At 38.4% G+C, this 23,121-nt stretch overlaps 1 protein-coding gene across 1 annotated transcript in view; it reads right to left on the reverse strand.

The window, feature by feature from the left end:
* The window catches only part of LOC130909946 (ras-related protein Rab-26), a 56,864-nt gene extending 34,088 nt beyond the window's left edge, over positions 1-22,776 (reverse strand). Inside the window, exons 1-4 of the mRNA XM_057826901.1 lie at positions 22,324-22,776; positions 17,305-17,415; positions 3,851-3,892; positions 1,331-1,397 (exon numbers count right to left, since the gene is read on the reverse strand). Of these exons, the coding sequence (XP_057682884.1) occupies positions 1,331-1,397; positions 3,851-3,892; positions 17,305-17,415; positions 22,324-22,722 (619 nt within the window). The 5' untranslated portion in view covers positions 22,723-22,776. The remainder of the gene's footprint in view (positions 1-1,330; positions 1,398-3,850; positions 3,893-17,304; positions 17,416-22,323) is intronic.
* Positions 22,777-23,121: the final 345 nt, after the last annotated feature.

Here is a 23,121-nt window from a genome sequence, read left to right on the forward strand (position 1 = left end):
AACATGGTACAATTATCTGACAAGACTTGACGGCTTTGGTGTTCGGGTTGCAAACTCTTGCAGGGTAATGTCTGTCAGACCGAATGAACTTTTTGTTTAAAAGTCAGTAACAGCCTGACGATTCGAAAGAGCAGTTCGTGGCTCCCCTGCTGCCTTGTTAAACATCTGCGAGCAAACTGCTGTACAACACTGACAGATCAGTTTAACGATGTACAACTGGGCCCCCGCACCCTCAACGCCACTCTTGATCACGTGCATATTTTGTCGATATGTACTGCACATGAATGAAATGGAATAAAAACTTTCTGTCAACGCCGTGATTACAAACAACATTTGCAATCTACAGGCTGAAATGTCTTTAAAATCAGATTTCGTGTACATGCGTGCAAACATGCAAGCGTTACAACTAGTGTTGCACCCAAGCCTAATGGGTAATATATCAATGCAGTCGTGTTCAGGCTGGGATACCTCACATACATGTCAGAAAACTCACCATTTTAAGAACCTTAATGATATATTATGTCTCATGAACATTCTCACTAATTTTGAGGTGGATGCAACTAACTTCGTGGGTGCCAGTGTCTCAAATGTGCACCCTGTAAATTGATAAAAATTTCACATTCAATCCAAAATACCCGATTTCCTGTTGGGTTTGGAATATGGGTGCTTTGGAGCACTTTTGCACAACGTATCTACTCCCCAAATTTCAGCGTACGTAGAAAAAGCCAAAATGGAGAGGCCTTTTTTTTTAAAAAATTCAAGGGGGCGACACTGAGCTATTTTGCAACGTTGAGAAGCACAAGTTGGTTCTTGGGCCCTAATAATGCTTTTAATTTCAAAGCGCCTTTCAAACACTCAAGGACACTCATGACATCTGATATGGCTGGATCCACCTGCTCCTTGTAAAGACCAACGTAAGTTTTTGTTTGAGCTAATATGACTGTTTATGCATTTGTAATTTAGTTTCGACTCATATTTTGCGTTTTTTGGGGGGGTGTTTGGATGATTTGTTAAGAGCATAGTAAAAAAAAAAAACGTTTGCATTTATAGCACTTAAGCTAGCAAACTTTTGCTATGCAAGTTAGCCAATTGTTCTTTTGTTGTACATCGATCCATATTTATTTTTGTATTTTTGCTCAAGTATTTTATTTAATATTAAATTTTTGAATTTGAAAAATGTTTGAAAAAAGACTAAATTTTATTTTGTTTTACGCATTGAAGGAATAGTATCTTTTCTCGTGTTTACTGTTTGTCTGTTTGTAGAGCCTCGAACAACTGGACGGGAAAAAATATATAGGAATGGACACACAAAATAATTACGAATTCTTACCGTGAGCATCGCGATAGTAGGCGTGTGTGACACTGCGGAATCGTTCCTGGCCAGCAGTGTCCCAGATCTAAAGAAGAAGAGTAAAATTACAAAAATGTTGTGCACTGTATGCATTGTTACATTCAGTAAATAACATAAGAAATCACATACACACAAAGGAAGACTGCAATACTGGAACACAGAAAAACTTCTGTTGTTTTTCACAAGAGGGACCAAATAGCATCAAGAGCTTTCAAGATGAGTTCATTTATTTTGAATTTAATAGCTTCAATCAAGATATGATTGTGATCACACTTTTGCACAGCTTTCAAAAGCCTGTTTAACATCATTTCATTTTCTTAGAAATAGTTTCTGTAATATTTCAAGCAACTGATGGATGAGCTGAATAAAGGAGCTAAATGAACAGAATGAGAATTTGGCCAAGTGAGGTGGAAAAACTGTCAGACTTAATCCATTTCATCATCAGCCTGTCTGTGTCTCTCGCAAACAATGTATGAAAATTGTTCAAAATTCTGCTATTCTCTTCCGTTACTTTAACCAAAGAAACTGAATGAGTGATGAAGATTAATGACTTATTATGATGTCAGAAATATCTCATCACACATAAAAACACACATTTAGCATTTAGCTTTGGCGTAAGAGACAATAGTTATGCACCGATATATTTTTTTTTTTTTGGGGGGGGGGCTACTCATACCCTGTTGTGTAGTATTGGCTGATACTTTACCAATACCACTTTTTTATACAAAAAAATAAATGTATTTTTTCTTTTAGTACTTAATTACTGCATATATTCTTGAATGAAAAGAAATAGCTATCATGGTTTGGTCACTACACTAACTACACAGATTTTTTTTGGGGGGGGGGGGGGGGGGGCTACTCATACCCTGTTGTGAAGTATTGGCTGATACTGTATAAATACCACTTTTTTATACAAAAAAATAAATGTATTTTTTCTTTTAGTACTTAATTACTGCATATGTTCTTGAATGAAAAGAAATAACTATCATGGCTTGGTCACGACACTAACTGCACAGATTTTTTGGGGGGGGCGGGGGGGCTACTCATACCCTGTTGTGTAGTATTGGCTGATACTATACCAATACCACTTTTTTATACAAAAAAATTAATGTATTTTTTCTTTTAGTACTTAATTACTGCATATATTCTTGAATGAAAAGAAATAGCTATCATGGCTTGGTCACTACACTAACTGCACAAATTTTTTTTGGTGGGTGGGGGCTACTCATACCCTGTTGTGTAGTATTGGCTGATACTGTATAAATACCACTTTTTTATACAAAAAAAATACATGTATTTTTTCTTTTAGTACTTAATTACTGCATATGTTCTTGAATGAAAAGAAAGAGCTATCATGGCTTGGTCACTAGACTAACTGCACAGATTTTTTTTGGGGGGGGGCGGGGGGGCTACTCATACCCTGTTGTGTAGTATTGGCTGATACTATACCAATACCACTTTTTTTATACAAAAAAATTAATGTATTTTTTCTTTTAGTACTTAATTACTGCATATATTCTTGAATGAAAAGAAATAGCTTTAATGGCTTGGTCACTACACTAACTGCACAAATTTTTTTGGGGGGGTGGGGGCTACTCATACCCTGTTGTGTAGTATTGGCTGATACTGTATAAATACCACTTTTTTATACAAAAAAAATACATGTATTTTTTCTTTTAGTACTTAATTACTGCATATGTTCTTGAATGAAAAGAAAGAGCTATCATGGCTTGGTCACTACACTAACTGCATAGATTTTTTTTGGGGGGGGGTGCTACTCATACCCTGTTGTGTAGTATTGGCTGATACTGTATAAATACCACTTTTTTACACAAAAAAATAAATGTATTTGTCTTTTAGTACTTAATTCCTGCATATGTTCTTGAATGAAATAAATAGCTATCATGGCTTGGTCACTACACTAACTGCACAGATTTTTTTTTTTTTGCTTTTAACAAAGAATCAAGACTGTTTTACGTCCATATCTTAAAGAATTCGAGGATTTAAGCATTTTTTCACAAGAATTTTAACCGCAAAAGCTCTGTTTACATCAGGTGACCGCTAGCTACATTCACGAACAGACTAGTATTGTACTTCGACATATGTACGTAATATAAATGCTAACTGCACGTTCTTTTTTGCTTTTAACCAAGAATCGAGACTGTTTTACATCCATATCTATAAAGAGTATAGAACAGAATTTTCTGCCGGCCTTGCAAAATCAGTCAAAATCCATTAAAACGGCCGGGAGCGAAGGGGGTTGCACCGGTGAAAATGGCTGGGATTGAATGTGTTAATAATGTTCGGGTCAATTCTATCCTTACAACATATGGGGAGAGAATCTAAATAAACTATATATGTAATACAAATAAGGTTGCCTAAAAGTTGGACCCTTGGACAATTTCAGCACCCTGCAAAGTTGCTAGTGTCCCTACAGTCCCTATGCAAACCTACGCCCTTGATTTAAAAGGAGACTGGATTTTATTTTCTTTTTCTTACCTGCAGTTTAACCTTCACGGCATCAATGCTCATCACCTTATTCTGAAACACACAGAATATCAAAAAAGACAACGGATAAGGGATTAAAAAGCAAATGTAAATGAATGACAATAGCTATTGAAAACAAACATGCCACAAAAGGATGTTTGTAGCCTTTATCTGCATTCGACAGGCAAAGCAAGCTTTTCATTTTAGAATACCTGCAAGGGTAAAGCACATGCCGTTTGCGGTCACATTTAATTCAACTGATGTGCAGACATGAAAAAGACATTCACGTAATTTGTTCATTTGTTTGTCCTTGCAGGGAAAACTATCTGAAGAAAAAGGCTTTCAAGTCTGAAGTCATTTCAGGAAAGTTATGAAGGGCATTATCAAGGGCATATGATGTTTCTTAACAAACAGTTTCAATTTTTTGCTGCATCTGTATGAAAGTGCTGTAAAATGCTGCAATTATACCTAAGGGTGATACAGTGATATATATTAACTCATTGGCTGCCACAGTGGCACTCCAACTAGAGGTCTACTAATATAATCGGCCAGCCGATATATCGGGCTGACGTATGGACTTTTTTTCAACATTAACCCCAAAAAAAAGCTCATAAAAATTTTTGATCAGGCATTTGTGTGGGCAACTGTGGCTGCCGCTGACTGACGGTAGGACCCCATTCAATGTAAATTTGAAACTGTTGATGAAAATTTCTAAAATTTCCTTTCATAATCTACACACTAAAAAAAAAAAAAAACGTATCGGCCCAAATATAAGACTGTTTTTTGCATTGAAGTAAGACTGAAAAAAGTGGTGGTCGTCTTACATTCGTGGTCTAGACATTATACCCATTCACGACGCTAGATGTCGCCAGATGTCATTGACACGAATGCTAAAACTATGTTGTATGTATGTTGTAACTAATGTTCTGTCATGACAGATCTTAGCTACTCTCAAGTTTAGCCAGTTTGCATTATTTTATTGCAATGTTTTTCCTTATTCAGATTTGTTTCAAGACTACAGTTAGACTTCACTTTGATGATTAATGCAGTTATTGCAATTTTGTTGTTTTATCACAATACATTGGTTAATTAACATTTCAAAAACCAGAAGCCATTCATTTACGAATGGGATTGCACTTTAGTTTACATATTTAAATGTTCAGATATTAAGATTTGAATGAGGCAAAATAACATGCTTTTTCTCTCAAATATATTGTTGTAACCATTTGTTTCAGATATACTGTCATTATTTTCTGTATAAAAATGAATTTGGTGTTCAAAAAGTCTTTTTTCAAACTTGAGTCTTGAAAAATAGGGGGTCGTCTTATAATCAGGGCCGTCTTATATTCGGTAAATCGGCCTCAAATTTCGGCTCACAAAATCGGCTTTGGATATCGGAATTGGCAGAAGCAAAATTTTAGATATCGGAAAAGGCATTTGAAAATCCCATCTCGGTCGTCCTCCAACGTGAGCATTCGCAGTCAGTCTTCCCGGTTTATGAATTGGACGTATATTGCAGTCAATGGCATGCAATGAGTTCAATACTAGGGAAAAAAGTTGACCTTAGAGTGTTACTTGGAGTAACCAGCGTGTATTTCTATTAGGGCTGTCAAAATTATCGCGTTAACGGGCGGTAATTAATTTTTTAAATTAATCACGTTAAAATATTTGACGCAATTAACACACATGCCCCGCTCAAACATTAAAATGACAGCACAGCGAAATGTGTACTTGTTGTGTTTTTCGGAGTTTTGTCGCCTTCTGCTGGCGCTTGGGTGCGACTGATTTTATAGGCTTCAGCACCCACGAGCATTGTGTAAGTAATTATTAACATCAACAATGGCGGGCTACTATTTTATTTTTTGACTGAAAATTTTACAAATTTTATTAAAACGAAAACAATAAGAAGGGTTTTAATATATGACTTCTATAACTTGTACTAACAAATATCTTTTAAGAACTACAAGTCTTTCTATCCATGGATCGCTTTAACAGAATGTTAATAATGGTAATGCCATCTTGTTGATTTATTGTTCTAATATACAAATACAGTACTTATGTACCGTATGTTGAATGTATATATCCATCTTGTGTCTCATCTTTCCATTACAACAATAATTTACAGAAAAATATGGCATATTTTATAGATGGTTTGAATTGCGGTTAATTGCGATTAATTAATTTTTAAGCTGTAATTAACTCGATAAAAAAATGTTCATCGTTTGACACCCCTAATTTCTATCTTTAGTCACTTTCGTTTTTATTAACATTATAGCATTTGGCTAAAATTCAGCATTACCCAGAAATTCAATACACAATCCAAAGAAGATAGAACTTTGACAAAGACAGATGTTTTCCATTGCCATTGCTGTTCCTGAGATCTAGTTCAGGGGGGGAGAAAAGTCAAGCCATTAGCAGTTATTGACCTTGGGTTCAACTGAAACTCTGTAACATGACTGCCCACTTAGCCCAGCTGTCAAACTAGCAAGAGTCTGACTCCGCAAGCTTAATAGAAAATCAATAGCATTCCAGTCACCCACGTTAACACACTGATTTTGATTAAGGGCAAACTCACTTTTATCAGCTCCATTTTAAGAAGTACTTAGCTGGTCCTGCACTAGCAAGCACACTGACAGCGTATCATCCATTTTATGCATGAAACCTTAATGCCGAGCTAAGTTACTATATAATCAGGTCATGAAACTCTCTGGAACGCTTTCTCTTTTAACCCCTTGAGGGCTATTGTAGCGAATTTGTGACTAGAGCCTCAATATTTTTTTACCTGTTGTTGCAAATTTGCACACCTCCATGAAGTTGCCCCCCCACCCCACCCAGACACAAATTTATAGGAAAAAATGTCATGAGTTTGTGCTAGGTTTTTGCCCGTTTGTGCCGTTATCGTGTTTTAGATATTAACAATTCTTTTATAGGTCAATCTGAGGTCAACCAGCCCCCCATTTTGATTAAAAAGGGCTAATAACTGTCAAAATGCTGTGCTGTAAAAATTTTCGTTTGTGCTGCTATTGTTTTTCAGATATTAATTTCGAGTGATGACGTCACAATTATTATTGTTATTAAAAGAGTTGGTACGTTTCGGTGGTGATGAGGTTGACGAAATCACTCGAAATTAATATTTCAATATCTGTAAAACGATAGCCGCAAAAACGGAAAACTTTTACAGCACAAATATTGCATAAACAATTGGCACCATTTTGGGTCGATTTTGCAATAAATGGGGGGCTTTGTGACGTCATCACTCGAAATTAATATCTCAAAAACAATAGTTAATTAATAATAATGTTATTTTTATCAACTTTCTCCACTTGATTTAGCATCTTCTTGAAAGCAAAAACACAAGTGAAAGATTTTGAAAATCTTAACTTGACATTGACAGTGATAGACGTTACATTCATTTTAACTGGGATGGCTGGCATTGGGCGATCATATGTCATCGCATGACGGCAATAGACGTACATTCCATTTTGACTAGTCTAAATGGAATGTATGTCTATTGCTGTCAATGCCAGGCAATGAGTTATTTTATTTGTAGTTTTTAGGCGTCCCTAATTTTTTTTACAATGATACTGAAAGCTGTTTTTTTAAATCATTATTATGGTTATTTTGCAGTCCAATTTAAGTGATTTATAGGGATTAAAATCAGTCAGTGCCTATAGGTCCAATATGGATTCGGAAGCTGGCCTTTTCCCACTTTTGTGCTGCCTTGGTTGACTACGAGCAGCTAACATTGTGTTTCTTGCGCTAATCCTGGATTTGTCACCCTTCCTCTCCTTTCTCCTCTATTTTTCTGTTCAGCATTTGATTTATATGCAGACGCATCCCTCAATTTAACCTCAACCTTTCGGAAATATTTTAGTAGACCCTTCCTTTTAGCCTTTCTTTCTTCTTCTAGACATAAAATATGAAAAATATCCCTCAAAAGTATGAAATTGCTGTGGTGAACATGAAATCTAGAGATCTAACATTTCATCTATCGAGAATATCCTGTGCCTTTTTCTTCACTCAATTCACCCCATAACTTTATGAAAGGTAACATTTTTTTGGGCTACATTTATCAACTTATTGGTGCTGTGCTGTAATATCAAACAACAAAACAATGTTACAGCTTTTAGCTGCTATTGCAAAAATCTACTACGTTGTCACTTTCATAGTCATGTTATATTGTGTAGGGGGGTGGCTGGTTAGGATTATTGAGTGGGTTGCAACTAACTTAACACTTAACAACCCCAAAAATGACACCTTGTTAGGTTTTGTGTTGGTTCCCTCCTTGTGTGTTCATGTGATTGCCCATTGATTTCACCTGTTGTGCCTGCTCCTAGTGTATCCCCACTCTGCATCCTTCTGTGTCGCCCAGCCATCTCTGTGTGTGTGTATATAGCTTCCAGTTTCTTTTCATTCCTTGTTGCATCATTGTCGATGTCAACGTCACTTTCAAGTCCTGTCCAAGCCCTCGTGTACCAGTCCCTCCATTTAAGTAAGTTTTGGTTTGAACATTGCCTTTTTGATCCCCAGTCCTTTTGGTTGTACTTTGTGCTTTTGGTTAGTCGTTATTAAAACATGTTTTGAGTTCACCGCCACCTACATTGCTGCTTTTTGTTTACCTGCAATTGGGTCCACACCACCTGCCTGCCCGCGTTTTCCTGACAGAGTTGCCGCTCGTCGCCAGAGCAACTCTTTTGGCATTCCCGTCAGTCACGTCCAGCAATCAGGTATTCTCTACGTATATACACCTGGCTAATCTGACCTTTGTATCGTCCCAGGATTCCCCGTACCTGCTACCTGACCTGTACCGTTGCCTGATATCGCGTCTACGCCTGCCAGCGACCACACGACGCGCACGTGTGCTACAAAGACCCTCGACGCGCCCCTGAAGATAAACCCTGTCTGCTTTGGGGTCCGATTCGCAGCACACCATAACACACCTATGCTTTATAGATGCATTGATTTTTGGCAGAGGCATATCGATAACCCCTCTAGCGATATACAGTGGTATGAAGAAGTAGCTGAACCTTTTGCAATTTCTTCTCACATTTCTGCATAAAATAACTATCAAATGTTATCTGATCTTTGTCAAAATAACACAGATGAAAAGACGGTGTCTGCTTTAACTAAAACCACCCAAACATTCATAGGTTTTCATATTTTAATGAGGATAGGATGCAAACAATGACAGAAGGGGGAGAAATAAGTAATGAACCCTCTGCCTAAGGAGACTTAAAAAGCAATTGAAACCAATTTTTACCAAACATTTTAAGTCAGGTGTGTGCCCAATCACTGATGAGTGGTTGAAAGCTGCCCTGCCCACTATAAAACACACGCCTGGTAAGAATCGTCTTGATGAGAAGCATTGTCTGATGTGCATCATGGCTCGGTCAAAAGAGCTGTCTGAAAACCTGCGATCAAGGATAGTCGATTTGTATTTAGCGGGGAAAGGATACAAAACCATCTCTAAAAGTCTGGATGTTCATCAATCGACAGTCAGAGAAGTTGTCTACATATGGAGAGAGTTTGGCACTGTTGCTTCTCTCCCGAGGAGTGGCCGTCCAACAAAGATGATGCCAAGAGTTCAGCGCAGAATACTCAGAGATGTAAAATAAGAACCCTTAGAGTGTCTGCTAAAGACTTTAAGAAATCACTGGTACAGTCCAATATCTCTGTGCACACATCAACTATATGGCCAACAATGGTGTTCAATCAATCAACTTTATTTGTATAGCACATTTAAAAATCCGCCAAGGAGACCAAAGTGCTTTACATAGCATAACATATAACATAAGTCAACTTTGAAAGATAAAACAAACACATAAAATAAATAAAAGCCGAGGTCATAAACTGTCATGTTCATTGGAGGACTTCACGGAGGAAGCCACTCGTGTCTAAAAAAAAAAAAAAAAAAAACATTGTTGCTCGTTTAATCGCAAAAAGGCACTTGGACACTCCACAGAAGTATTGGCAAAATATTTTGTGGACTGATGAAATCTAAGTTGAATTGTTTGGGAGTAACACACAATGTCATAGGTGGAGGAAAAATAGAAAAGCTCACCAACATCAACACCTCATCCCCACCGTGGTGGAGGGTGCATCGTGATTTGGGGCTGTTTTGCTGCCTCAGGGCCTGGACAACTTGCAATCATTAATGGAAGAATGAATTCAAAAGTTTGTCAGAATGCAGTAAATGCAGTAGTTGAAGCTAAAAAGAGGATGGATGCTGCTACAAGACAATGATCCAAAACACAGAAGTAAATCAACTTCAGGATGGTTTCAGAAGAACAAAATACACTTTCTGGAGAGGCCAAGTCAAAGTCCAGACTTGAACCCCATTGAGATCCTGTGGCAAGAACTAAAGACAGCGATTCATGCCAGGCATCCCAGGAATCTGACTGAAATACAACAGTTTTGGAGAGAAGAATGGGCCAAGATTAGTACTGTTCGGTGTGCCAGACTGATCTAGAGCTACAGGATGCATCTGGTTGAAGTTATTGCTGCCAAAGGGGGACCACAAAATATTAAATGTGATGGTTCACTTACTTATTTCCCCCCTTCTGTCATTGTTTGCAAACTATCCTCATTAAAATATGAAAACCTATAAATGTTTGGGTGATTTTGATTGAAGCAAACACAGTTTTTCCATCTGTGTGATTTTGACAAAGATCACATTTGATAGGGATTTTATGCAGAAATGTGAGAAATTCCAAAAGGTTCAGATACTTTTTCATACCACTGTATGACTATTGTCACACCTCTAATATGTGCAAGAGGTTATTTGTCAAGATCCATTTTGTTAAATTTCCTTTATGAACCAATTATTATTTCTGCAGATCCGAAAGGATTATCTCAACAATAAGGCAAAGACAATTTTCCATTCCTGCAATAAATCTGACTGGACTGTAGGGACGTCTGCCAAAGCTCCAATATTTTCCACCCATGGTAGAGAGGCCCGATCAGTGCTTAGGGAACACTGCAGCAGATTGCAGTATTCTATTGGTATTGTTTTATTAAAACAGAAGGACGGACAAATGTTAATTCAGCAGGTTGAGGGGGTGAAATAAAAAGATTTTAGCTGTGACATTTTTTTTAACAAAACAGAGCCTCTATTTTAAACATAACGCTGATTAATGACTATATTCTGCACATTGTATATAGAACAGGCGACTATGATCACAGAGCTTATGGAGTCACGAAAATAAAGAGCCTCGAAATATCTTAAACACAAAGGAAACTATTTTCAGCTGCTCAGAGCCTACAGCTCCTGCTCTCAATGTAAAGATCAAATACTTGTCTTACAATTTTCCCAAGCCGATGGTTAAAATCATCCCCAGTTACTTGTCAAGCTTGCTTGCGACTGCAGTGATGCCACAAATTCCAAACAATATTTAGAAATGTGTCTCAACATTGTTTTAGAATAGAATAGAAGAATAGAATAGCCCTTTATTGTCATTATATGGTTGTACAATGAAATTGTGGAGCATCTCCCTTTACAGTGCGGTAGGCTACAAGCAAAACAAATAAAAAATTCTTGAAAGTGGCTTGCAACAATAAAATATAAAATCTAAATAAATATAAAATATGTATGAGGTAGTCCTATGTTCAGGTAGTGCAAATAATTGAAGTAGCACCAGTTGACAGTGAAGGCATTGAATATTGCAGATTAATATTGCATGTAAATAAGTATTGCACATAGAATATGTGGGAATAGAAGTCAAGTTGCACAAGTAGACAGGTCGGCATTGAAAACTGCACACAGTATTGCACATAGTATATTGCAGGTAAATGAATATTGGACATTGGGTGATGTGGTGTTACATATGGTGTTTTCAGTCATTGTCCCCTTTGTTAGATTTTTTTTAAAACAAATTGCAACAGGCAGAAAACCGTGGGCGTTCCCAAGCCCCGACAAATAATCATCCGTCGATTAATATTGGGGCTGCAGTTATCGATTATGTATAGTAGGTAATCGATTAATATATCAATAAGTTAGTTTGAAAAATCGAGTCATTGGATTACGAACATTTAATGCATCGCAGAATAATTTTAGGAGATACAGTATTAAACAAATAAACAGGGTTTGTGCTTGCAATAATATATTTTTTGGCTTGCTAAGATTACACTTTCAAAAGAGCATTAAATGCCAATACAAAACATTCCTGAGTGTTTCTTCAAATGATGCACAATTGCACTTTCATTTCACTAGGGCAATAAATCCATTTAGAAATAAATTAAAATACCCGGGTTTAGCCTCAAACGAAATAAAAAAATAAATAAATGAGGGTTTAAGTACAACATAAGAACAATTGGCTAACTTGCATAGCCAATATCCGCTAGCTTAAATGCTATTTTTTTTTACAAGGCTTTTAACAAATTGTTTAAACGTACATTCCCGCAAAAAAATGCTAAATATACTTCCAAACTTAATAACAAATGTATAAACAAACATATTTGCTCAAACAAAAACATAATTTATACATAGACTTCATAATGGTATTGTCAGATTGGTCATGCAATGCGCCTCGCATTCAAGTAGGCAGCCGCCCACATCAAGAGGAGGTATTCACAAACACACACGCAGCGATCTAACGCTGGATTTCTGTTGAAAAAGTACGAAAGCAGTACCTCATACAAACAGGAAGGATTGTCTCAGGAGCAGTGTTGTCAGTAACACATTAGTTAGTAACGCGTTACTGTAATCTGATTACTTTTTTCAGTAACGAGTAATCTAACGCCTTCATTTTTCTACACCAGTAATCTGATTAAAGTTAGTTTCCTTAGTGTCTCTGCGTTACTATTTTTTCATTGCCTCATAACGTATGTAGAATGAAGAATATTGTAGTCATGTACGAAGAGCATTTTGAATAGAAAACGCTTTAATAAAAGGTTCCCGGTACGTGTTTCCATGACAACCTCTTAGCTATTTCCTGTTTTGGTCTCGCGTCACGTCTTGTGGGACTGAGGCGGGTGGACATTCGCGCCGAGTATCAGCATAAGGTTGGACCCCCTACATGCGCGGCCGTTTCGTAGCTTTGCCGTAGCAACGACGGGCAGTCATCGCTCCAGGTTGGCAAGCTTTGTTTACATCATATGCGTGTTGCACATTCATGCCGTGAGGTGATGTGTTCGTTTAGCATCTGTGGGATGTGTTGTAAGTCCGACTGAGTGTAAAGTGCTTAGTTGCCGCCACGTTTTGTGGCCAAATTGACCGCGTGTGTGCTGAGAGGAGTACTTCCGGGTACCACCTTTGTGTTTATTGCACTGTACAATCCATTTGTGTGTTGTTGATTATTGTGTCGTCAGTTTGCATAGTTTTACATTGGCACTGATATGCTGTTAACCATAACCCGAAATTCAGAAGTTTTGACATTAGGCTTAATCTTAGAGTTAGCGGTGTTCAATTGGTCGATGGAGTTGATTTCAACAAATTCCAAACAGTTTGTCAGATATTTTTTAGTTTCAGGGCTCCGGAGTGGCTAAGCTAGCGCGAAATTCTGATATTCCCCTTTAAATTCAATCATTGGAAAGTCAATTACATGTGATGACATTTTTCTGTTGTCATTCTTATGTTGAGGCGGCAAAAGGAGAAAAATGGGTAAAAAGTAACAGATAGATTACTTTTAAAGTAACTTAGTTACTTTGATAATGAAGTAATCAGTAAAGTAACTAGATTACTTTTTTGAGGCGTAATCAGTAATTAAATTACCTTTTCAAGTAATCTGTGACAACACTGCTCAGGAGTGATTTGTTCCAAGATTCAAGGTAATTATTATATTTTTCGTACCATGCATGCATTTTGAAACGTGAAAAAAATGCTAACTGCACGTTTTTTTTTTTTTGTTTGTTGGTTTTTTTTGACCAAGAATCGAGACAGTTTTACATCCATGTCTATAAAGGATTCGGGGATTTAAGCATTTATTCACAAGAATTTTTGTCAGAAAAGCTCCTTTTACGCCAGGCGGCCACTAGCCTCATTCGCTAACAGAGTAGCATTGTACTTCAACAATATAGGAAAAATAAACGCTAACTGCACGGTTTCTTTGCTTTTAACCAAGAATCGAGACTGTTTTACGTCCATATCTATAAAGAATTCCGGGATTTAAGCATTTGTCCACAAGAATTTTCAACGAAAAAAGCTCTTTGTCTGTGATTCCACTCGGTCAGCTTTGACGGCCTCGCCAACAATGCAGGCCCCCTATTTATTGTCCTAGCACCCTGTGTCAAGTCAATACATTATGAAGTCTATGCCTTATGTTGGTCTTAACAGGGATGAGTTATGACATAGTCACTGTCGCCACTAGAGGGCAGTAGATCCATCCAAATCAGTACAACTAAATGCAACATTTTCAAAACAAACCATTACAACGCCACTCTAATGAAACGAATCTTCGAAGCAGCAAAATTTGCTTCGAAGTGTTTTTTTTCCTAATCGAATTACTCCAGGTATTCGATTAATCATTCCAGCACTGATCAATACGACGTTAAATTTAAGTGGATTAATGTAGTGACTTACAATTCAGCCTGTTCTGGATCTTTAATATTGCAGTAGTCAATTGCCAGTCTCTGATGTGATCGTTGATACACGGTTTGAACATGAACGTTTTTATAAGTGACAAATACTGTAGTTACTTCGCCGGTAAATGCTTTGACGAGATGCAATCATGCCGTTATCAAGCTTTTTCATCTCCTAAAAGTCTATCATTAAGTTTAATTCAGACTTTATACAACAGTTTATATACCTTTAAAAGGAATGCAGTTTACACAATCAAGTGAAGGATGACAGAAGTCCTATCGACTTCTTTTCAGTGGAATGATTTGGGATTTTTCTATTCAGGAACTTTGTTTCTGGACTATTTCTCCAACTTTTTAAGTGGTAGTCTGGCTAAAAAATGGTAGATTTGTTTTAAAAAATGTCATTAAGGGCTCAGGTTAAGGCCAGGCTGTTTGAGCCCCAAATGAAAAGGTGGCCTAATCATACCTCAGTTTATGTTTATAACATCTATCACAGCATGCAAATTATTAGTCTGCTCTTGAACATGACGAGAGTGCAGATCAGAACTCGTATTGCTACAGCAGTTTGGCGTCCTTCAGCGGGCAACTGTGATTGAATTGGAATGATTCCAATTCCGAGCGCAGTCAACTAAGAGAATTGTAAAGCGACGCAAAGTGCCTTTCGAGCCAAACTGTCCAAAATATTTGAGACAAAACCATTCCGAGATTGCCAACAAGGGCTAATTTTAGACACTGCTCGCTCACTCCCTGCAACGTCACCGGAACATTTTTCTTCCTCAACTAATGACCTCTGTCCACGAAGCTTGAAAAAACCAGTGAGCCATCCGTCAGCCAAATATGTTGAATATATTGTTTCCGGGCTGTCATGCTTACTTGCTCGACAATCATTCAACAAAGGTGTCGTGCATTGCAGTAGAAAACATTCACAACCAAAGAGCACGTGACAGGGGTGTGACAATATATCGTGATGGTAATATATCGGGATACAGTGGTATGAAAAAGTATCGGAACCTTTTGGAAATTCTCACATTTTTGCTAGAGGCGCACGATAATTATCGGTCTGATAATAGGAATTATGACATCATCCCAATAAATTCAATAACAATATATGTTATCGGTCCTTTTAATAATATTTTTGGTGTTGGATTCGGATGTGTGCGTTTATTTCCACTCCTGTTTTGCCAGTATGCAAAGTTTTGTTACTGTTCTGGAGGCCGTATTTTTCCTTCACTGAGTTACGCATAAACCTTTCTACGGCAATTAGCAAATGTTTGCATTTTACAGTGTTATGTTTACAAGTTGTTGAGAGGCCTTTTGGTTATTGATAGGCTTGCTGTTCTATAATTGCCAGGCGAAGAAAGTTGTTTCATGGACCAAAACGACAAAAGTCTCCTCTCCTGTTGCACCAAATCTTTTGCTGACAAAGCACAATACCTGTTGTTGTTAGTTTTACATCAGTGCTCATTGGTCAGGGGAACACATCGTCAACGATATTGACCGATTGATATACATTAAAAAATTATATATATTATCGGTTATCATATCGGTATCGGCCTTGAGGAGCAGGAAGTTATCGATATCGGTATCGGTTTCAAAAATAGGATATTGTGCATCCCTAATTTTTGCATAAAATCACCATCAAACGTGATCTGATCTTTGTCAAAATCACACAGATGGAAATACAGGGTCTGCTTTAACTCATGGCTCTGGCTCAATTTATACTGCTAGATGAAAAAACAATAATACCTGACTGCGGCGGTGACAGCCACTACAAACTACGCCCACATCATGCTACGGTAGATATCACAACTAGATGCTATCGTAACGCGGAAGTGGGACATTATAAACACGCCCTCACATACAATCCATGTTATTTCGTCTTGTTTTCTCCAGTAATCTTTCAAAAAAAGAACATGCCGATCAAACACTGCTGCTGTGGAACTTGTAGAAAGGACTGTCGACATTACGACACGTGAAGGATGTTTTCATCATACGTTTCCCGAAACCAAAAACTCGGAGGAAAAAACGTGAAGTATGGATCAAATTGCGCTGACGTCCAAAAGACCAGTTTTACGCCAGCAAAGCGAAGCCATTCACATTTCATACGCAGTAAACATTTTGTTGGGGGCCATGGTCCTTTAGAGGATGAAGAGGTAAGCCATTTTGATATTTTGACTTATTTTTTAGCGTGGCGTTATGCCGTGTTGCTTCTGTTTGACAATGAATGACCTGAAAAAAATTAAAATGGTATTTGACTGCCACTGTTACCTTTTCTGTTGTAAAAAAACAACAACTTTAGTCAGGGGGAAGTGTATCAGTTTAGTGTACAGTTTACCAGTGAATTTGGCACAAGGGACATCATTTTCGGACAGAATTGGTAGGTTTAGCTCTGTAAACATTTCCATCGTACACTATTTCCATTCATTTACTATTAGGGACAAACGGGAGGTTGACCCGCCAAGCAACAATTGCTAACGTCATGAATATTAATGAGCAAAAGTGACGTGTTGCTTGCGGTACGCCATTCGATGATTTTTGTGTCATCTTTTTGTTCTAATATGGTCACGGTATAGGTTATAGTACAGTAATAATAACAGTTCATATACCACAAGTGCTATGAAAATATTATATGCCATTATTATTATTTTTTTTTAATCAGACATTGTAAGCAGTTACTCACAATTTTACTTATTACTTGAGTATTCTTTTCAACAAATACTTTTTTACTTGTACTTGAGTACATTTTTGGATGACTAATTTTACTGCAGGAGTATTATTTAAAAGTATCGCTACTCTTACTCTAATTTTTTGGACCTCTGTCGCTCAGTCTCTAAAATGAAAGTATGGAGAAGACATTTTGCAGAAATGAAGGAATGTTCATTGTCTTAAACTCTTAAAAATCCACTAAAAGCACTGTTATTGTTTAGTCCAGTAAGGATAAGAGAACATACCCTGAAGTCGATGCCCACAGTCGAGATGAAGCTGCCTGCTAGGAAGGCTCCATCTTTGAAGCGCACTAGCAGACATGTCTTACCAACTCCTGAATCTCCCACCAGCATTACCTAAAGCACAAGAAAGAAAATGAGAACCAATCAAATACTGGTTTTACAGTGGTGTGAAAAAGTATCTGAACCTTTTAGAATTTCTCACATTTCTGCATAAAATCACCATCAAATGTGATCTGATCTTTGTCAAAATCACACAAATGTAAAAACAGTGTCTGCATTAACTAAAACGACGCAAACATTTACAGTATAGGTTTTCATATTTAATGAGGATCGCATGCAAACAATGACAGAAGGGTGAAAAATAAATGGGAAATGGAGTGTACTTATATAGCGCTTTATCTACATTGTTACAAGTAAGTGAACCATCTGCCTAAAAAGATTTAAAGAGCAATTGAAACCAATTTTTACCAAACAATTTAAGTCAGCTGTGTGCCCAATCACTGATGAGTGGTTTAAAGCGGTCCTGCCCACTATAAAACACACACCTGGTAAGAAATGTCTTGATTAGCAGCATTGTCTTATGTGCATCATGGCTCAGTCAAAAGAGCTGTCTAGAGACCTGCCATCAAGGACTGTTAATTTGTATAACGCTGGGAAAGGATACAAAACCATCTCTAAAAGTCTGGATTTTAATCAATTGACAGTCAGAGAAGTTGTCTACAAATGGAGAGAGTTTGGCACCGTTGCTTTTTCCCCTAAGGAGTGGCCATCCACCAAAGATGACACCAAAAGTTCAGCGCAGAATACTCAGAGAGGTAAAAAAGAACCCTAGAGTGTCTGCTAAAGACTTACAGAAATCACTGGCACAGTCCAATATCTCTGTGCACACATCAACTATAATGCCAGAAATGGTTTTCATGGGAGGATTCCACGGAGGAAGCCACTGCTGAGCTGACTAAAAAAAAAAAAAAAAAAAAGCATTGTTGCTCGTTTGATGTTCGCAAAAAGGCACTTGGATACACCACAGACGTTTTGGCAAAATATTTTGTGGACTGATGAAACCAAAGTTGAATTGTTTGGGAGTAACACACAACGTCATGTGTGGAGGCAAAATGGAACAGCTCAACAACATCAACACCTCAGCCCCACTGTGAAGCATGGTGGAGGGAGCATCATGATTTGGGGCTGTTTTGCTACGTCAGGGCCTGGACAACTTGCAATCATTAATGGAAGAATGTACTCAAAAGTTTTGCAGGAAAACCTGAGGCCATCTGTCAGACAGTTGAGGACGGATGCTGCAACAAGACAATGATCCAAAACACAGACGTAAATCAACTTCAGAGTGGTTTCAGAAGAACAAAATAAACATTCTGGAGTGGCCAAGTCAAAGTCAAGACTTGAACCCTATTGAGATGCTGTGGCATGACCTAATGACAGCAACTCATGCCAGACATCCCAGGAATCTGACTGAACTACAGCAGTTTTGTAGAGAAAAATGGGCCAAGATTAGTCCTGGTTGATGTGCCGGACTGATCTGCTGCTACAGGAAGCGTCTGGTTGAAGTTATTGCTGCCAAAGGGGGAGCCACAGAATATTAAATGTGGTGGTTCATTGACAAATTTTTCACCCTTCTGTCAATTTTTGCATACTATCCTCATTAAATATGAAAACCTATAAATGTTTGGGTGGTTTTGGTTGAAGCAGACACTGTTTTTTTCATCTGTGTGATTTTGACAAAGATCAGATCACATTTGACGGTGATTTTATGCAGAAATGTGAGAAATTCCAGACGGTTCAGATACTTTTTCATACCACTGTATGCTCAAATGTTTATATACAAATTTTTCCTGGCTTTCTTAAAGGCTGTCCATCTGCAAAATGTAATGACACCCATTAAAAGTGGCTTTCCAGGACAGATGGCCCACAATTGCACTCAGAAGGCCGCGGACCTCTGCAAAGCATCCTAAGCACGTCCGTCTGACTTGTTGAAAATTCCCCACAGAGTGGAGTCTAGTCGAATCTAGTTCTACAGGTGGCGGGAGTCGGCAAAGACTCTTTTTACGGAATCTCATCTTGACCTCAATGCAAACAACAAGAACTAAATAATTGAGTAAATCAATACGGACCTTTCCCTGCCCCGTAGCATCATATTTTCCCATGGCTTTGTGTCTTGCGTTGATCTATGCATCGCTAATTTTCCTCACTCTGCTAGCAGCAAATCCCCATGGATGTGATAGTCTATTGAACTTAATTTGAAATAAACAATAATATTGAAATTAACCGGCAACCATCCGGGGTTAATTTGAGTGTGAAATGAATACTGCTCCCCATGCGTGATATTTTCATCTGTGGGAATTTGCATACACTCAATGCAAATGATCGCCTTTATTCTCATCACAGCCAAGGCAGAATTTTACGATCGTAATATTACGATTACAAAAGTTATGTCCGGAAAAAAACAAAAAAACAAGTGGTCATGTTAGATGATTTGATGTAATATCACTAGGGATGTCCCGGTCCGATCACGTGACCGTAAAATCGGGCCGATGGCACCATTTTTCACAGCATCACAATCGGGTGAAAAGGTTCGGGTCTTTAACTAAAAAAATATATTGATGTTTTTCTACTTCATGCTCGTACAGCTCCAGTCTCTCACCTTCCCTCTGTGGTCAAACTGTGTAGTTTGTACTTAACATGCCTATGACAGTAAAAAGCATGTTTATTTCATATTTCACGCGGTATTTTATGCTGCTGAATGAAATGGACCGCTTGGATGTGTGTGGAAGCAATCGTTTTATTTATTCAATTTTTGAATCCCGCGAGATTGAAACAATCATGACATTTTGCTGATCTCTGTTGTATTTTCCTCATTCTGAATCTTCCCTCTCAATGGGCTGAATTCTAAATCAGCTGAAATCGTGACCCACCCGACGTCATCCTCCAACTGGGGACGCTATAATGACAGGCGTGGCTAAACGTCAGATTAAAAGACTAAATTTTCATCATCGGCGCTTTGCCAAATTGTTGCATATAGTCAAATCGTCTCAAAATATGATTCTAATTCACATAATAATGCTATTTAAGACTTTTTATCCTGTCAGAGGCACTTTAAAGTTAATGATGATTGACGTGTTTGTAGCTTTGATCTTGCCAGAGAAACTTGGCAGCTCTACAATCAAAGACGCAAATGTGTCAATCATTGTTAAAAATGCATAAGTGTGCTGTGGCAACTCATTGTTTTAGTGAGAGGCTGTTCTCAGCAGTGTGAGCCTCAAAGCGTGAGTGGATTTGAGTGGATTCATTTCAAGAAGCATTTAATAAAGACAAATATTTTTCTACATTATTTTTGTTTAACAATTCACATTATGAAGTGAAGGAATCGGACCCTCTAGCCAGACTGCCGGAATCACGCTAGCCGAACCGCCGGGCCCGCGCTGGCGCAGCTCCAACGACCCAGGCCGGCAGGACCCCGACATCCCGGCCAAAAGGCAAAACTCCGTGCGTTCACCTTAGTCTTAACCCCTAGTATTGACTCCATTTTGAAAGCTGGAAAAAGGCTTCGAAGCACAAGTTGACAATCTATTCATGTCGATAGCGATCAAACAGCAGGCAAACAGAAAAATAGACTCAGGCGGGGTGGCAAGGTCACCCTATCACACATCAACAAAAGCTTCCCGAGAAAAATGACAACGCTGAGTTAAACATTCAGTCTTTTGAAGGCTCTCGCTGAGCAGGAAGAAGGGTGTGTTTGGGCGTTGTTTAAGATTATTGTCTTTTTGTGGATTGGACAGGAGGGTTCGGGAGTTACTGTTGTCAGGGCAAAAAAGGGTTGTGGATTTTGCCACCTCAGTGTCAAAAGGGCTCTTGGAGTCAAATCAGTCGTGTTATTAGTTGCATATCGGGCATTCTCTGGTGTTCCTTGTGTTGGAACAGGGCGTCCTACCATTTGTTATGGAATGTCCAGGAGAACTCAGAGTTCGTGGTGCAGACATGGGCTTGTCAGCGTCAATCTTGCTCAGTCAGTTGCATGAGGCACACGTTGGGCTTCCGTGATAAGAAGGTGTCATGTATCTCTTATGCCGCATGGCAAATATATTCTGCTTGTTTTCCTTAAACTATGGTATAAATGCTATTTATTTTATATTGGGTGTGTTAGACTAATACAGTCAAACAGTAAATACGAGAAACGATACTATTCCCTGATTGATTATATTAAGTGTGTTCGAGTAATACAAACAGTCGATCAGTAAATACGAGAAAAGGTATCTCCTTGTTGCTGCGATAGTGCAGTAAAGCTGCGTGTGCTAAATCTGTTGGCCCTCTGGGGCCCCCAGCCAGCAGGGGCCCTAGGCAATTGCCTGGTTTGCCTAATGGGACGCGACGCCTCTACTAACAAGTACAACTTTTGTTTAAAATTTTTTTTTTTTTTAAATTGGTATCGGATCGGGACTCTATGGGCAGATTTCCAAAATCAACTCCGACTCGGGTGCAAAAATATGAAATCGTGACATCCCTAAATATTACAATGAATTAATCATGAACTAATTAATACTGAGCACAAAATTCATCACCCAGTTTTTGGCAAACCCATACGATTCCGTCAAAATTTGACAAAAGATTTCCCCATATACTTCCAATGCCTCCAATGACCACTACAGGTCCTTTTTAAACTAAAAAAAGAAAAAAAAATCTTAAACTGCCCCAAAAATTCAACATTAAGTGACCTGGGAATTCCCCCAAATCAACATAAAAGTGGCCCAAAATGAACAAGAGATAACCTGGTAGTGACCAAAATCAACAGTGAGTGACCTGTAGTCCACATAATCAATAAATAAACCATAAATCCCTCCAAATTAAAAGCAAGAGACCCGTAAATGCCCCCAAATTAAGAGGAAGTGACCCAAAATCAATAGGAAATGACATATAGATGCCCCAAACCAACAAGAAGTGACCCACAAGAATAGAAATTTCTCCAGAAATAGGATTTTCTAGTCAATTATTAGTGTTCCAGCATCGGCTCACCTTGAAGGCGATGTCATAGAACTCCCCGCTGCTGCTGATGGACGGTCTGCTGGGGTAAACCAGTCCGGAAGTCGGTGAGGCACCTACGGCCAAACCTTTCCCCGTCTTCCCGCCGCCGCTGCTCGGCGACCCTTTGGGACTTTTGCCCTTTAACGTCTTCTTCCTGGACATGGCTCTGGTAACAATCGGCGCTAACAACATGTGGTTAGGGATGAAGAAAGAAAAAAAATAAACCGAGGCTGCAAATGCGCTCCTTTCTGCTTCACTTGTGTGAGTGTGATGTGGGGTGCGAACCGCAGGAAGGATGCTGAAGTTCACCCTCACGCCCAAATCATTACGGCTGGTGCGCGTGACAAAATTGAAATGAGTTTGAGATGATTTGACGCAAAGAAATAGCATCAATTGCCAAGCGACTACAAAAGAAGGATGCGCTTAACAATGTAAACATCTCTCTCTCTCTCTAGCTCTATCTCTTCACTCTTGTTGCTGATTGGAGTGAGCAAAAAGCATGCACGCGCTTAAGGGTTTTAAAGGGAAAGTCAACAAAAACTTCCCTTATCTATCCCAATGAAGGATGAAAAAAATAAATATGATTCGAATCGATTTTCTCTTGATGAAAACTGCAAATAAATCTGGCTTAAACAAATGTGACTTGTAAAATAGGATTTCATTTGACATGCAGTATAATGGCCTGTGTGTATATTGCTCTGGGAGTTTGATTTTTGTGAGCTATTTAGTTGCCATTGACGGCAAGAGACGTCCAATTCATTTTAACTGGGAGGGGCTCGAAGCGACCGA

Source organism: Corythoichthys intestinalis, chromosome 21, assembly GCF_030265065.1.
Source record: "Corythoichthys intestinalis isolate RoL2023-P3 chromosome 21, ASM3026506v1, whole genome shotgun sequence".
Classification (NCBI taxonomy): domain Eukaryota; kingdom Metazoa; phylum Chordata; class Actinopteri; order Syngnathiformes; family Syngnathidae; genus Corythoichthys; species Corythoichthys intestinalis.